Consider the following 17,051-nt stretch of genomic DNA (forward strand, 5'->3'; position numbering starts at 1 on the left):
GTGGTGAGCCATGCTTACAGCAGAGATGAGCCAGAGTTGACCTGTGGCTGCCCAGGTGCCAGCGGGGATCTTCTGGGTTCATTCAGGCCCGCCCCTCTACCTTACTTACCCCTCAGCGAACACCCCAGCTACTTACAAGGGGCATAGAACATGACCAAGGTGTGTTTCTTCTTCTTCAGTGTCTCCCGGAAGTTGTCCCCCACCAGATGCAACACGCTGGTCTGCTGCTCTTCCCAGGTGGGCTCTGGGGGTGGGGGGGCCTCAGGGCTGCAGGAAGCCAGGGGTGGAGGGGAGACAGCCATCAAGAGAGGCTTCTAAGGGCAAAGGCTTCCACCCTCCCCCTGCCACCGCTGCCACCACCACCACCACCACCACCACCACCACCCAGGGGAGCACGAGAGAAGAAATCACTTTGCATCCTTTCTAAAATTTAATAACTTAAAACCTCAGTTTAAACATAAACACACCTGTGCCATCAGCAAAGATACTCTGATTCCTTCCGAGGAGCCTATTAAGAAGCCATTGTGTGAAGGTGTGGAGACCTGAGCCACTCTCAGGGCAGGGCAGGCCCTCTGTCATCTCACCATGGCGGGGTAGAACTCCCCTCCCCATCCCTCTGGTCTCTTCTGGGACCCTGAAGGGCGCTCCATTATAGTCTGTTCCTGAGGCTTTGTTCTGGCCAAGGAGTGAGGTGGGTTGCAGTTCAAATTCAGATTCCTTACCAGCTGTGTCACCTTAGGTAAGTTACTAAACTCCTCTGAGCTTCCATTTTCTTTTCTGTTAAATGAGTACAATGCTACCTACTTCCTGGGACCTTTATAAAGAGCAGAGACAACCAAGTAATAGTCGCTAAGAGCCTATATGCTCTAATAAATGACAAGCGTTCAATAAGTGTTTGTAATTTTTCATTCTCTTTCGGTCCACTGGTTCCCTCCAGTCTGCCTCACAAAATTATAGATCTCCAGGGTCTTTTAAAAGCCTTTGTTGCCCTTATCCCTCTCCCTACAACAGCACTTCTCTCTTCCTTCTCTGAGAAGTGTCTCTGGGGAGTCATCTGTACCTGGTGCTGACACATCCTCCTCCTGCATTCCCCTTTGTCACTGCACCATCTGGCTTTTGACCAGCCACACTGAGCCAGCCCATGACCACTCTCACCTTTCCCAAGCCCTCTCTGCCGAGCGCCCACAGAGTGCCACCTCCCCACCTTCCTGACAGCCCTCTCCTTCCCCAGCTCTATCTGTGAGCCCCTGAAATTCTCGAAAGATCTCATCCACCCGAATGGCTTCCATAATCTCTGGGGCTGAGGATGACTTGTGTCCTGACCCCTATTATTAGGTGTTTTCCATGTATTTCTACCTGGCGGTTCCACAGTCATCCCAATCCCCAAAAGAATATAATACTTTCCCTACTCCCCCACACCTCCGAAATCAGTGCCCCACCTCCCCAACTTCTTCATTTTGGTTAATGGCACTTCTGCTTTGGTGACCAAGACTAACCCCTCCCAGCCTTCCTGTCTTCTTCCTTTTTCTTCGTCCTCCAGGCCCTGTCACAAACCCTGGCTCTGTGGTTGACACTGACCACCTGACCTTTCTGTTCTGCCCCATTTCTGAATCCCGCCCCTCCAGGCTGGCCTGCTGGCAGGCATGTCTCAGTTACCTGCAGCATGGCCACTGGTGCGCAAGCTTGGAAACACCACTGGCCTCATCCAACATCCTCTGCTCACCCTCCTCCTGGGTGACAAGACTCAACTCTCTGTCTCAGAGCTGTCTCCTGTTCATGCTGTGTCTGAAGGATTCCTTCCAAGCTCCTCAAAGAACTATTTGTCCCTGGTCAAGGCCCTTAACCACTCAGAAACGAAGCTTCTTTTCAAGGAAATAGAAATGAAAACTCTGGCCTCAGTAGGATCCGAGGATGAAATGGGGCAACAGATATAAAAGCATTTTGCAAAGGCTGGGAAGGTATTCGCATTTATGAGGTGATACTGTCAGTTAGTTACAGCTCCATACGACGGCGGGTATCAAAAATAAAAACAGCCTCCTTTCTGTATTTCCAAACCATGTACCATGCTAAACACAATAGTTTAATTCTCTAGACAAGTCTATGGGAAAAGTATTGTCTCCATTTTGCAGATGGGAAACTGGGGCTTAGCAAGGTCACGTAACTAGCTGGAGGTCCCAATCTGAGCTCAGTCTCTTGGACCACAAAGTCCATGTTCTCGCCCTCAGTGCTTTTCAGGCGCTCAGCAGGGTGATGCGTACAGAAGGGACAGGCCTCTGGAGTAGGGATTAGCAGCGATCAATGCTCTTGATTCCCTCAGCATTCTACCTGCAAGTACCAAGGATCTTGCCTGAAACCCCTGCCCAGTTTGATCCCTCCCAACAAACCAGCCCTGGCACCAGAGCGAAGCTGGAGGTAGGTGTGAAGAGCAACCTGCTTCTGCGCCAGTAGGGCAGGGGAGTGAGGGCCTGTCCGTTCTGGAGGAACTGCATCATCCCCTCTGGTCCCTAAGACAAAGGCCTGGCTACTCTGAGAATCTACCCCCATGATGAGTAGGACAGTGGGCGGGGCGGAGACCAGGACCTTGCCAGCCCACTCACCTCTTGCCAGGGGCCTTTCCTGAACCTAGTGGGAATTCTGCTTCCCTTCCATAAGCTAATATTTTCCAAAATGCTATGACTGAGGGTCCCATTCATACTTCCTGAAATGAACCAAAGCTTCAGGGACAGCAGGCGCAGAATCTGCACTTTAAATAAGCATCGCAACACCAGGTGATGCTTACATACATCCAAGTTTGAGGACCAATGTCCTAACAAAGTAACTCAATTTAGACGCTGCTAATTTGCACAGTTCTCATGTCACTTTGTGACTCTAAACTCTTGGTTCTCACGTGGACATCATTACACCACATACCGGGGACCTCTGTCAAGGCTGAAATGTGTCTTCTTTTACTTTATCTTCCCCTCAGTGCTGAAAGGAGGAAATGTTCTTGAATGTTCACATTATGTGTGTCTTCACACACGCGTACACATGTGTGTCAGGGTAGGAGTGCAGACAGGAGAAAGTCTCTTCAGCTGCGTCCTAACAATTTCTGACGCTCAAGCAAGGCCCAAGGCTTCCTCTATTTCCCATGGCATCTGTGTGATGGCCCAGTTCGTCTCCTCACAGGAGGGGGAAATCCTAAGAACTGCATGTTCCAAAGTCCTTGAGTGAGTAGGGGGGTCCTTGGGCCAGTAATAATCGCAAGGCTACTCAAGGTTCTCCGGACTTGCAGGCTGTTATGAGCTGAGCTGTGTCCCCTTGAAAACTTCTATGTTGAAGTCCTAACCCCCAGTATCTCAGAATGAGACTGTATTTGGAGATAGAGTCTTAAGAGAATTAAGTTAAAATGAGGTCATTAGGGTGAGCCCTAATCCAATCTTACTGGTGTCCTTTTAAGAAAGGAGATGAGGACACAGAAAGACCATGCGAGGACACAGGGAGAGGATGGCTAAGGAGAGGAGCCTCAGAAGAAACCAGCCCTGTCAACATCTTATGTTAAACTTCTAGCCTTCAGAATTGTGAGAAAATAAGCTTCTGCTGTTAAGCTACCTAGTCTATGTCATTTGTTGTGGCAGCCCTAGCAAACTAATACGCAGTTTGAGGGAACTCTTTGAGATCTTTATCCTCAACCCCAAAACATAGTAGGCTGCACTAGGGATACTACAGAGGCCCAGTAAACCTCCAGCAAACCTGGGCCCAAACGAGTACAGCTCTGGATGTGAAGAGCTGTGTGTTTCCTTCACTCGTTGAAAGGGGACGGAATAAAATGCAGATGATGAAATCTGGGGCCGAGACACTGAAAAAGGGGATTCTCTAAAAAAAAAAAGAAAAGAAAAGAAAAGAAAAGAAAAACTCATTTGAACTCATTTGAGCAGATGGAACTGCATCATCCAGAAAAGCTACCAGTGACTTGCTAGGTGAGGACACATGGTTAACAAGGCGGGAGTGGCTTTAGGATTGGAGAGGTCAAATGTGTCTTGGCTCCCATGGCCCCGAGCCAAGGACAGCAGCCTCTAAGGTTTACTTCACCTCCTGAAGGCTGTCTCTGGTGCCTGACAGTCAGGAGTCAAGATGCACTGTCAAGACCATCATACTTACTTTCGCATCCATTCAATAAAGTTCTTCTTTGTTCTGAGCACAGGCACTGCATATTTTTCTCCATTCTTAAAATACTTCAATGTAGGAAACTCAGAGATGTGGAATCTTTCTGCCAGGGCCTTGTTGACAGTGGCATCGACAGCTGCAAGGACACCAGAGCTCTGGGATGGGGGAGAGGCCAACCATGCACGACAGCCTCAGACACAGTGCTGGCAGAACAGAGGAACCCAGGCGACAGCCCCAACCCACACTGGACCTGCTGGGATTTCACTGGGCAGTGGCTGGACCCTGGGCTTATATGTCCCAAGGAATAACTAAATACTGGCACATTCATCATTTCTCATTTATGGACTGAGATGAGGCTTTTAAATCTGCCCCACCAAGCAGGCTGGTAGACGGTGGCTGTTCCCAATAGCCAGAATCCCAGTGAAAAAGGAGAATCCTGGGGGCTTCGCCCCTGTGCCATGACCTGGATGGGCATGGGAACATGACCCCACTGTCTCTCTGTACCCCTCCATCCTTGGTAGGGACCCCAACTGTCTGACTGAGACACGTCTACTCAGGGACATAGAAGAACTGCAGACCTCCAGGGACCGGAGAGCTGCTGCAGAGCCAGCAGGGGGACGTTATTATAATGACTCACATCACTGATTCGTTAGAAGAAACTGGTGGGGGGAGGTTAAGGAAAGGATGCTTACTCCTGCTTCTCCGTGGAGGACTTCCGCTGCACTCTCAAACTCTGGCTTCATTTTCTTACAGTGTCCACACCCTGTGGGAAGAAATCAAGAGAAGCTATTCTCGTGGCACCAAGGCTCGGGTGATGTCCCCTGTACTGCATCTGTGAGACAGCTCAGCCCTATTCCCAGACACCAGGGAGTACCCAAGAGAAACGAAGAATGAACACCAGTTCAGAGAAAAAAATCTTTTGCCTAATCCACTGGGGAAGGTTCAGCCTCACTGAACCGCTGATTTCTCTTCCACTCACAAAATACTTCTTATTCATACATTTCTAAGGCATTTAATTCTATACTGCCTTGTAACTATTATATTGCTGTTTTCTTATATTTAGGAGCAGCCGAGGCATCTTTTTGAAACAAAAATCAGATCAAATTCCCTTGGTTAAAACTTGCCCACCGCAGGTAGATCAAAATCAACCTCCTTACCCTGGCCACAAGCCCCACACCATCTGACCCCAGCCCCCTCCAATCTCAACTTAGTCATTTCCCTCCTGTCCTCTACTATGCAGCCTGTGGCCTTCTTCCTGTTCTATCACACCAAGCTCATTTCCACCTCAAGGCTCTTAACACTGTTGGCTGTAACTTGATCCTCTCCCAGGTCTTTACAGGGCTCATTGCTTCACTTCATTCAGGCGTTAGCTCAAATTTCACTTCTGCAGAGAAATTCCCTGACCATCTAACCCAAAGAAAGGAGCCTTACCCCAACACACTCTCTTTCCATATCCTGTTTATTTTCTCAGTTGCATTAAGAACAGCTGGAAAAATTTGCTTATTTGTTCCCTGCCCATCTCCCCAAATGAACTGTATGCTCTGGACAGGCTTAGCTGTCTAGATCACCACCACGTCCCTGGTACCGAGGATGGTAATCCACGCACTTTTTGAATGAATTAACCTTATGGCTATATTATTCAGATTTACACGTGTACACACAAGATTTAACTAGACTAAATCGTTTTATGGCAAGTCCTGCTTTGCACCCAAATTTAGCTGCCAGTTTGGCTGAACACCTCTATTTAGTATAACTGGCAGCCAAGCTGGTTACTGTGCTGTACCCTCCCCTCCCCACCATCATTTATTACTTCCCCTGCTTCTTACTAGGTCTAAAAAACATCTTTGGAAATCTCCAACATCTACGGATGTTGTTCTAATGTTTTACACATATACCCTAGAGTTCTCTTGATATCGTTATGGTTTTTGCTTCTAGCATCAATTCCCTCTACTCCCAGAACAAGATACTAATGCTAAGCAATAAACTTCGGTAAACAGAGTTTATAATGAGGCGACTGGCCAGGCCCTAAGGAGGGGAAAAGTCTGGCTGTGCAAAGCTTTTGTCACTGGCACCTGCTGTTCTAGATAGCTGTGGGTCATAGGTGGTGCCGGCCTTGACCCCAGCCTCCTGGGCCTGGCTGTCCTCACTGCTTGGGCTTCGGGGGAGCCAGAGAAGGAGGGTTATACTCTGGAGCAGGACTCCAGCCCGCTGCGTTTTAGTGTTCTGATTGTGGTTTGATAGGCCATTAAGTTTTATGGCCAAACTTCCTTGTTGGGTTTTTATCATCTGTGTAAGTGTGCTTATGCTGATTTTCATGGCCTGGCACAGAGGCTACACATCAACTCTTCAATCACGCTCTTTTCTGGCTGTGGGAGTGTTGGCCCTCCATCAACTGCAAGCCTTCGGATTCCTCTAGGTTCCATTATCTTCAATTACACTTATGATTTTATTACAGACCAGCTATGGAGACTTTCCTGGATCCTGGAACCAGAGTCTTCTAGGAGACCAGACTAATTTTGAAAGCTGCCTGGTATCTGGGATTCTAGAGGAGCCTGGATTTTTCCGTCCACATTCTTGCTGCTTTGCCTAGAACTTGGCTTGGGGCATGCCAGGGAGGTGGGGCTCCCACAGATGCTAGCGGAAACACTGATGTCTTAACATCAGTGATTGGCACCCCCCCACCCCCACCCAGACACCTCAGAGCGTTTTCAAGGCTTCCAGCTGTATGTACACCAAAGCTGATTTGCAGACACTCACAGACACTCTGGGGCAAACTCACACACTGATAGATGCCTCCATCCATCACAAATCCCTCTTCTTGTGCAAAGAGAGATTTGGGTTTTTTTCTTTATGTTAGTGTAAAATGCGGATAATAAGCTTTTAAAAATTTCTCTTCCAGGTTTCTATCCTAAGGAAATAATCTGACATATGGACAAATATTTTTATGCATGAAAATGCTCTCTGCAGCATGATTTATAATGAGAAAATACAGTAAACAACTTGAACCTTCAATATTATGGTGCTGGCGAAGTAATTTATGACACCATTATACAAAGGAATATTATGTGACCATAAAAAGCATGTACAAAAAGGCATTTTTAATAACATAAGAAAATATAAGATAATGGTAAGAAAATAGTTACTAGATAATGTTAAGGAAAATGTAAAAGAAAAAGTACAGAAGAAAGGACTTAAGGAAATAAAATTACATCCTTTTCTCTTACCTGGCTCGGCAAACAAAAAATCCAGATGAATTAAAGAACAAAATGAAAAAAATATATAATAACAAAATATAGGCCACTATTTTTATATCTTGGGGTGAATTTCCCAAGCAACCCACAAATACCAGAGGTTGGGAGGGAAAAGGCTGGCTCGCAGGAGGCTCCGTGGTGAGGCTGTGGCCTCTGGGACAGACATGTCTGGGTTTTAGTCCTGGCTCCCCCTTTTGGCGATGTGGCCTTTGGCAAGTTTCTTAACCTCCTGGTCCCTCCCTTTCCTAATCCCTTTCCTGTAAAATGGGGATAACCTTAATATACACGTCACAGGATTTGTTCTGAAGATTAAATGAATTAATATGTGGACAGTGTTTAGAACAACGCCTGATCTACAATAAGTGCTCAATAAATATCCTAGCTATTATTTGACCACAAAAATATAAGGCTTTTGTACAATGAAAGGTACCATAAAGAAAGTTAAAGCAAGCAATAGACTAAGAGAGAGAATATCTGGAACATGGATAACAGATAAAGATTAATATCCATATTATAGAGTTCTAGATCAAGAAGAAAAAGACAAACCACCAGTAGAAAAATGGGCAAAGGGTATAAACAGGTGGTTCACAGAAGAAACATGGAAAGCTGATTATCACAAGATAGGATGCCCAACTTTCCTGGAGGCCAGGGAGCTACGGACAAGTTACCCTTTTGCCCAGTTTCACAGGAATAGAAAAGGCTAACAGCAGTATCCATGGCTGGAGAGGATGCAGGCTCTATCACACACCTGCGGGTGCGGTGACACTTTTCTGGAGGGCAAGGTGGCAGGATTTATCAAAGCTCAAACACACTTACCCTATGGCCCAGCAACTTCACTTTTAGGAATTAGTCATAAATATTTAGACATGTTTCCAGATTCATATGTTTACAAATGTTCATTGCACTGTTTGAATAGTGAAGGACAGGAGACAAATGTCTATCAATAGGGAATGATTCAAAATTTATGGCATCTCTAAATTATACAACACTGTTCAGTGGTTAAAAAGACTGAGGTAGATTTATATGTCGACATCTACATTTTACATGAAAACATCTTCAAGACTTACTGGTAAGTGAAACAAAAGCAAATTGCAGAAAAATGGATAGGGAATGATCCTATTTACGTGAAAAACCAAAACCAAAACCCTGTTATTTAGGCAGACGTATAGAAGGAAAAGGATATACTAACTGTTAACAGCAGTCAACCCTGTAATTGGGACAGGGTGAGGAGCGGGTTTTCACTGTTTGCACTATATTCTTATGTATCCCTTGAATACTGCACTGCCAATAATAAGGATGTCATTAATATTATTCTTAAATTACTTATGCAATTAAAAAATAAAAGTGATTATATGAAGAAGTTTTATGGCGTGATAGTTACAGAAATCTATACATGTGTCAGAAAAAGTCAATTTAACTGTGTTAATTTAAAAAAATAAAACTTAAAAACAAGGGAAATATAAAAAAGAAACTAATAATAATACCCAAAAGAGAAAAGTGGTTCCCTCTGGATCATGTGATTGTAAGTCATGTTTTTCCTTCATCATTTATGTTTCTCTACACCTTCTGGAGTTTCCACAAAGATCAAAGATCAGACATTACTTTGAGAATAAAGTAGAAATAAAATAAAAAGCAGAAAGTCTACACTCTGACAGGAACCTGCCACCAAATCGACAGTGTAGCTCCTAGAAAGCAGGCTGGGCACAGTGGCCTCCAGCACAGCACACGTCTGCAGGTGGCAGGTTGTGGCATAGAAAATCTGGTCCTGTTGTTAAAGAAAAGGGGTGGACCAGGGCAGAGCTGCTGGCTGGCCCCTGTGGCCCAGGGTAAGCGGGGAGAGAGGGTGCTCTGGTTCCCCAGCAGCTTCCTTCTTAGGCTCCCTGCCTGTACTCCAGCACTCGCACGAGAGACAAGCTGCTCCTCAGGGCCACCCTCCCTGGGGCCTCTCACTTTGTTCCTTTTACCATCTCACAGGAGGGACGCTCACTCGGGTAGTGTTACGGCGTCACATCCCTCCATGGCCCAATGCAGGGCTGGAGTCGCATGGAGGAGAAGCAGGTGGATGTTACTGCAGCAAAACAGACGAGGACAAGAGAAGAGGAGTGACACCATACAATGTGATGTCTCACTCAGAACACTGCAGACAGGAAAGGCGCCAGGGAGCAGTCAGTGTCCTGCTGCCATGCCCTTTCCGACACTATCTTCGTCTGCTGTAGGACTGGAGAGCTGGGCCTGATGCTGTGGCCTCCCACATCCACACCTGGCCCCGCACTGAGACGGATGACAAAGGAGAAGTGCTGAGCAGGGAGAGAGAGGCTGCTCCCTGAACTGAGGGGGCCCAGGCACGGGCCTCACACCACAGTACAGGGCCCTCTCAGAGTCCACTGCTGCATTCAGAGTGTCCTCCCCAGGAGGACCAGCTCCTCTCGAAGGGTGGGACCCATGGAGTAAATCTGCATTAAATCTCTGCTACTCCTGCCCTCTTGTGTGACCTGGGGCAGGACTGGAGCTAACCTATGCAGAGGGCCCGGGCACTGTGGCTGAGCCTATGCTTATTTGCTCAATAACAACTCAGGCTGCTGAAGAATCTGTGTGGGGTTTCTAGTGACTCCAGCCGGGACACAAAGGAAGGTAGGCGAGGAGGCGGGGAGAGAGGCTGAGTGTGACAGCAAATCTGGGAAAAAGGGTAAAGAAGCCTTGAGCCAATGAGAATATTTGATAATTACAGCTAGGGCCCGTGCCCTTTCCTGCCAAGAACCCAGGAGTGCAGCTCTGCAGGCACCCATGAAGGTTCCAGGCATAGAACCCAACGACTTGCCCTGGAACCTATGGGTGCCAGGGAGCACCCACCTGGGGCAGGCACAGGTCAGGAGGAAGGCTGAAGACTCTGCTTCTGGCCTCTCAGAGCAGGACCGGGAAAGAAACAAACATGGAGCACTCTGTGCAGAGAAATAACCCTGCAGAGAGAGACCATGGCTCTCCCTGGGAGTCAGTATCAGAAATAATGTTAATTTTCTTCTCTATACTTTCCTGTGCTTACCCTTGACAAAATGTACATGTATTCCTTTTTAACTAGCAAAAATGCCATAAAAATTAATTCAGCTTTTGAGTTTCAGCCCCACTATTTCAGTCTGCTGGGATCCTTTAAAATATTGGTGTAATTGTTCTACATTTTACATTTTACATGGTAGCTTTCCTCTTCCAACCCTAACCCTTGCAGATTTGGAAGTATGTCTAGCTTTTTATAGTTGCAACAAAACTGCTGATTAAAAAAACAAGTACCAGAACTAGACAGAACCAGGCCAGACTCATGGTACACGCAACAAAGGGATGTTCCCCTCGGGGTGGCCCCATTCTGTAGCCCCCCTCAGGGTGGCCCTATTCTGCCCAGCTCTCCCCGTCATAGTCAGGAAAACAGAACTCACTTCTGATAAAAGAAAGACATGTTATGTGTGTTTTATTTATTATTTTTTTATGGAAAAATGAACCAAAAATAGAGAGAGGTATTTAATTGCAATAAACTGGCCCCATGTGACAAAAAAAGGAAAAAAAAAAAGAAAAGAAAAGAAAGCCATGCTAATTCAACAACCTAGTAACCTCATCCCAAGAAACAAACCAAGCATGTCCAGCAATCCTTAGTAGATTCCATGGTCTCGTACGTTGACGGAGCCCAACTTGTTTTTCTAAGTCTCCAAAACGGTCTGTTTCTAAACCACTCGCTATCTGGTCTGGGACTGACATCACCGACACCGTAATTTCCAGAATTCACCTTTCCTGCGCTTGAGATACCTGGGACAGTGGTGCCAGTCTCCAGTCTATTGATATTTGCCCTTTTCTCTGGGTCCCTCAAACACTGCAAAAGTGGCTTCCTGATCACTGTGGGTTCTCGGGAGCAGCTGGCATAATACACGGCTTGACAGCTAGGAGCTCTGGGCTCTCAATTCACCCCTCCTGGGCTCCAAATTCTCTCTAAACCACATGCACTCCACCCCTTCCTGGGCTACAGACCATGCTCCTAGATAAGGAAGAGGGATGGTGTAGAGAGATTATCTGACGCAGAGCCATGCCCATCTGATGGGCAGTTCATCAGGAAGCTTCACCCTCATGTTTTTGCCCTGATCCCTCTCACTCTGCCAGTCCAGCAGAAATAAAACGACACTTGCAAATGCGTGCAGAGCTGGGGGGCTGGCAGACACCCAACAAGAGGAGCCTCCAACAGCTCCACTTGCTAGATTTGAAATCAGACCCCCCTCAACAGGGCTCTCTACACAGAGCAGGGTGTTTATTATTCATTCTATTTGTTAATAACAGTGACTAACAGGGAAAACAAAAGCTGCCATCTGGTTTCTAGTTCTCATTCCCTAATTTATTTCTAGAACAACTTCATTTGTTCATTGTCTCATTTGCTAAGTCCTTATGCTATACCCACAGGTGACTTGGGTTGGGGAACAGGGGCGATGAGAGAGATCCTTCTGGTTCTGAGAGAGAAAAGAATTAGTTATAAGGGAAAGGGGAAAGGAAGGACCTATAGCCAAGCCTCTGGTCCCCAGACCCTACAAGCATCAGCTACTACAATGGACTGCTCACAACCTACGACTACAAAAAAGAACACAGACAAAACACTTCCAGTTTGCTACCAGGATTCTTAAAGAGGAAGGGCTTAATCAACAATTATTAAATGATTCCAATCTATTTGGTACATATTTTTAGATAATATACAGGATTCATCAAAGGGAACATACACTTCATGCTGTGACACATAAACCACAAACCCTTGCTCAAACATTTTGCACTCTTCCCAGAGCGGGGCGGGCTCTCTGACGCAGATAGGAAGGATGGACACATGAGGGTGAAGTTCCTGGGGCAGACTGACAGCAGCCAGACGGTCCCAGCCTTTACTGCAGGCACAGGGACGCAGGCAGGGTGATTTCAGCTCTAGATTCAATGCAATAACCTCCTGCAAGACTTGCTTCTATCAGCAACTCTGAGACAGGCCAGGAGAGCACATTTCAGCTGGGAGGGCACTGCAGTGGTGCCCGGCCGGCAGTTTTCCAGGTACCTCCAACTACAGAGACGCCCTCACTGGGACCCTAGCAGGGCCAGGGGTGACCTGCTCCTAAAGGCCCTAAATGTCATTGCCCTTAATCAGAAGGCTCTTTAAAACTGAGGTGTTTTGGTCAGTTTTCTAGAAATTCAGAAGAAAAAGAGTCGTAGGGAGTACTTTTCCTTTGGATTCTCTTAAGAATTTGGTACTCATAAGAAAAAGAGTTGGGGAAATCCCCAGTAGCAATTCATTTGTGAACAATTCCCCCCTAAACACAGCCATGTGATGCAGTGAGGGAGTGGGGACAGACCAGGAGTCAGCAGTATAGGACTCAAGGAGCAGGGAACAATCTGTGCCACTTCTCTGTGCATCAAGTCTCCTTATCTGTAAATGGGGCTAACCATATTCACTTTGTGGCACTGTGGGTCAGATGAAAGGATGCGGGAAGCCACCTTATCACCGTAGGGTAATATACAACTGTTGGCATAAGGATCTCTACGACTAAGACGATTAATAGTATATTCTTGGCACTGAATGTGTCACTATGGACTGGATGACTATGACACTGATCTGCAGCTGTTACTTGCTTTTTTCCCTCCTCTATCTCTTACTCACCATCGCTGGGCCAAAGAGCTTGTGAGAAAGAACAAGAGAAGAGCACTCTGCATGCACGCACCCTGTCCCACGGTGCGGAGGACCCACTTTCCTTACCCACAGGGGTGGGCCTGCCCTCTCGTAGGCGCTGTTCCCAGGAGCTCTGTGCCCTAGGCTGTCAGCCTCTTACTTTCGCACCATCCTTTCCGAGAGCAGCCTGCTCTCTCTTGGAAATGAATTACAATCAATTTCCATTCTCCATGGGAATGGGGAGGACACTGGCCTAGAAAAATCCTGAGCTACAAGCTTTTCAGCCACATTACCAACACATTTTACAGCTTCGTTCATTTTTCTTCCTTGATCCACTGTGGCTGCTTCAGGCTGCGATCAACCCCAGAGACGCAAAAGAAAGGCATTCTAGGTGCTGCGAGGTCTGAGGCTCCAGCCCTGGTCTCACTGTGCCCTCTCAGCTGCTGGGCAAAATACAGCCCACCCCTCTTGGGACCTCTGTTTCCCCAAGTGTAAGATGAGGGGCGACTACTATTCTAGGCAATATCTCTGGGCTCTTCCAGTCCTAATTACTTCAATTCTGGGAAATCCATTTGCATTTCCTGATTCATGCTGACTTGGATGAAGTGGGTCAGGTCTGCCAGGTTGAGCTGAGGGACACACACCGCCTGATTGCGACTTGTGTGCTGTTCCGACAGTGATGCAGGGTAGGCTGTGAACATGGTGAGGGCGGGGACCTCACTGGGCACCAGAGCATCCCTGGCACCGAGGAGGCATCCGACAAGCAAGTGCTCACTGGACTCACGTCCCAGAGCAGCGCCTGTCCTACGCTGAGAGGGGGAAGGATGTGGTGGGGAGGAGCAAGGCTCCACTCACATGGGGCGTGGAACATGACGAGGACAGAGGAGTGTTCCTTCACAAACTGGTCAAAGTCTTCATCGGTCAGGTGATAAACGGAGCCGCCCTCATCTGCCCAGGGAGTCTCAGGGACCTGGGGCTGTGGCGGCTGCGGACTGGAAGACCAAAAACAGGCAGAGCTCAGAGCAAGCCCCGGGGCCTGAGCAGCCCTTACAAAATCCAGCCCCCTGACATAAAAGCCCCCACTGGCTCGGCATGGCGTGGCTGGCTTCGGGGGCTCGCCAGGAACACTCCTGGTGTAGGAGCGGAGGGGTGAGTGGTCTAGCTTTGCCCGCCTCCACTGTCCCCTCAAAGCCCCAGAGAAGTGTTTAGCTGATATCCCATTACAAACAGTGGCATTTAGCTATAGCTCTCTAGGCAGCTCAGGAAATCTCACTGCCTCTCAGGAATCTGGGGGTTTGTGAGCTTCTCAATCTCTTTCAAATTTTCAGCAAACTGGCAAGAATAAACAGAACAGCAAAGGGTGACCTTTGGAAAGCTCACTGTTGTGTTTAGTAGCGCCTCACAGGGCAGGGAGTGGAGAGAGGGAACACTAGGGACCGGGTGTGTGCACGTGAGGGTGAGGAGGAAAAAGAGAGGCCAGGTGTCTGAGAAAAACCAAATCTGGGCCAGGAAGGGAAAGGGAGGCTGCCACATGGGGGATCAGTGTGGGAGCAGGTCGCGGGACCAAGGGAAACAATGCAGGGAGTACTCTAAGTACGACAGTGTCTACATGACACCACGAATCCTTCCTAGAGACCAGGAGCAAAGTTATTTAGTCCTCCCTGAGGCAAAGTGCTGGAGCAGAAAGAGCAGCGTGGCTGCAAAACCTAGGGACGCTGCCCAGCCTCCCTGGAGCCTGCTGCCGCCTGGGATAACTGTGCCCTGGTATCTACGGCACCAACTGTCCAAGGGGGGAGGCTCTCAAGTGCCCTCTCTTCCTCCAGAGTTGAGGACAAGATGGCCAGGGACACAAACTCCCTACTGCTTTACTGCCACAAGTGCCTTAACCGCTGCTTTGAAAACACCCTTTAGGATGACAAATGTAAAAAGACAATCATCGTTTCCTGCCTTTGAGAACCTACAGCAGAAAAAAGTATAAAGTTCCAGCAGCTTGGATGGGAATTCATGAAGACAATGTGGCCCGACACAATGGAATCCGCCCCCCCGCCCCCCCAATGTGGCCCACGCAGTAGAACCTGCCACCCCACAGCAGGGCCTGGGTGTACAGCACCTCAGAAGCCCTCTCTGGTGCTTCTGACTGGGCCCAGCTGGCAGCCTCGGCCACCCTGTCCCAAGCAAAGGGAAGTGTCAGGGAGATGGCAAACCACTTTCAGCCCTTGCACAGCCAACATTAGATGGGGCTGGCGGCAAAATCAAGCTTCAGAATGAGTCACCAGCCAGACAATGATCTCAGACCAACACAAAGAAACCTAGGTTCCTAAACTTAAGCTCAAAACACCACCAACTCTACTTCAGGGAGTTTATCTTTACAATACATCTGCACACGTCAAAAATATGTGCATTCAAACATATTCATTTAGCTGTTTTGTCTTAGCAAAGACTGAAAATAACGCAGTATCCATTGGTAGGAGATGGTTAGGTACCTGCAGTCCATCCACACAACAGAGGGCAGAGCACAGCAAAGAACAAGGAAGCTCCGTGCACTGATGTGGGATGTAGGGAGACTGCTGGGATGCAGATAACAGGTCATAATGCGCTAGCAAATTCAGGAGAAATAAAAAAAATACGCACCCTTGCTTGCATCTGTATAAAGAAACTAATCTAGTCTTTACCTCTAGGGGGTGGGAGAGAGAATAGGATGCAGGAAATAAGTAGAAGCGAGACTTTTCGATGTACAATTTTAAAATATATTTTAAAAAAATTAATTATGTGAATAGAATCTATTCAAATATTAAAATAATTTTTAAAAATCCATCAAGAGCTGAATGGAGAAGCCACGGCTCGGCAGCAGTACAAGCATATGAAACCGCCTGAGAAACTTCTAGTTAAACACAGAAGAGAACAACACTCCAAAACCACTAAAATAACAGTACAGGTTATTTTTTCTTTTTTCTTAAAGTATGAACCCACAGGAGCAAAAAAAAGAGGAAAGACAACAATGAAGAGAGAAAACAAGGTCAGTTCAGTTTTAGAAGTTAGAAAAATAACTTAGCCAAAAACCAGAGAGCAGAAACCTGATGTACTAGGTACAGACAAGGTGTAGGGGCCCCAAGAACCACACTGATGTGCACAAGGCAAAGACTCCAAAGGACCCAGAGGCACCACTGCCTTGAAGCGGGGCTGTGGCCTAGGGCTGTAGACAGGAGGCACCCGGAAAGCTTGAGCAGCTAGGCCCTCAGATCCTGTCCCTCACTTTAGCAGTTAAGTTGGCACTCTTCCCCCACGCAGTAGACAACAGGAAGTTTACTTTCTGAAGAGGACTGCAGAGCTGGGCATAGTGGTAAGACTTACTGATGAGAGAGGGGCTGAGTAGAAGCCTGAGGCCAAACACTATTACTGAATTGTGCTTTTTACTGTCTGTCTCCTTGAGGACTGGGGCTTCCTGTTATCTCTGTACCTCCTAGCCTAACACACAGCAGATGCCCAATAAATGTTTTTTGAATAAATGAGAAAAAAATGGTTAAAGCAACTAGAGGTGTTTAACCTGAAGAAGAGAAGATCCGGGGAACACAAAAACCATTTTCAAATATTTCAGACTGAATCTGGAAGAGAAATTAAGATTTTCCATGATCCTAAAAAGGAGAACTAACACCAATAAGTGAAAGCTCCAGAGAAAGAACTTTAGCTCAACAGAATAAGAACCTTCTATCTACAGCAGATGAGTGGGAAAGAGCTGAATTGGGAATCAGAAGACCTGGGTGAGAGTCCTATCTCCTCTACTTACCAGCTCTAGGGGCTTAGGGAACCGATCTGACTTAAAACAACAAGACAGTCTATTTTGGGCTTCTCTTTTACCTACATCTCAGGTACATCTAGACAGATAATGGACAGGAGACAGCACTTTATAAATTTATAAAGTACTACGTAAATGTTCCAGGGTACTATTTATAACCTAAATCATAAGAATCATTCAAACGCGAATGGGCAGG

General features: G+C 47.2%; 1 protein-coding gene across 1 annotated transcript in view; it reads right to left on the reverse strand.

The window, feature by feature from the left end:
* The window catches only part of PDIA5 (protein disulfide isomerase family A member 5), a 74,021-nt gene that overhangs the window by 13,643 nt on the left and 43,327 nt on the right, over nt 1–17,051 (reverse strand). Inside the window, exons 11-14 of the mRNA XM_023520447.1 lie at nt 13,918–14,054; nt 4,836–4,906; nt 4,138–4,298; nt 137–267 (exon numbers count right to left, since the gene is read on the reverse strand). Of these exons, the coding sequence (XP_023376215.1) occupies nt 137–267; nt 4,138–4,298; nt 4,836–4,906; nt 13,918–14,054 (500 nt within the window). The remainder of the gene's footprint in view (nt 1–136; nt 268–4,137; nt 4,299–4,835; nt 4,907–13,917; nt 14,055–17,051) is intronic.

The sequence above is a fragment of the Pteropus vampyrus genome, unplaced genomic scaffold (genome assembly GCF_000151845.1).
Source record: "Pteropus vampyrus isolate Shadow unplaced genomic scaffold, Pvam_2.0 Scaffold1, whole genome shotgun sequence".
Classification (NCBI taxonomy): domain Eukaryota; kingdom Metazoa; phylum Chordata; class Mammalia; order Chiroptera; family Pteropodidae; genus Pteropus; species Pteropus vampyrus.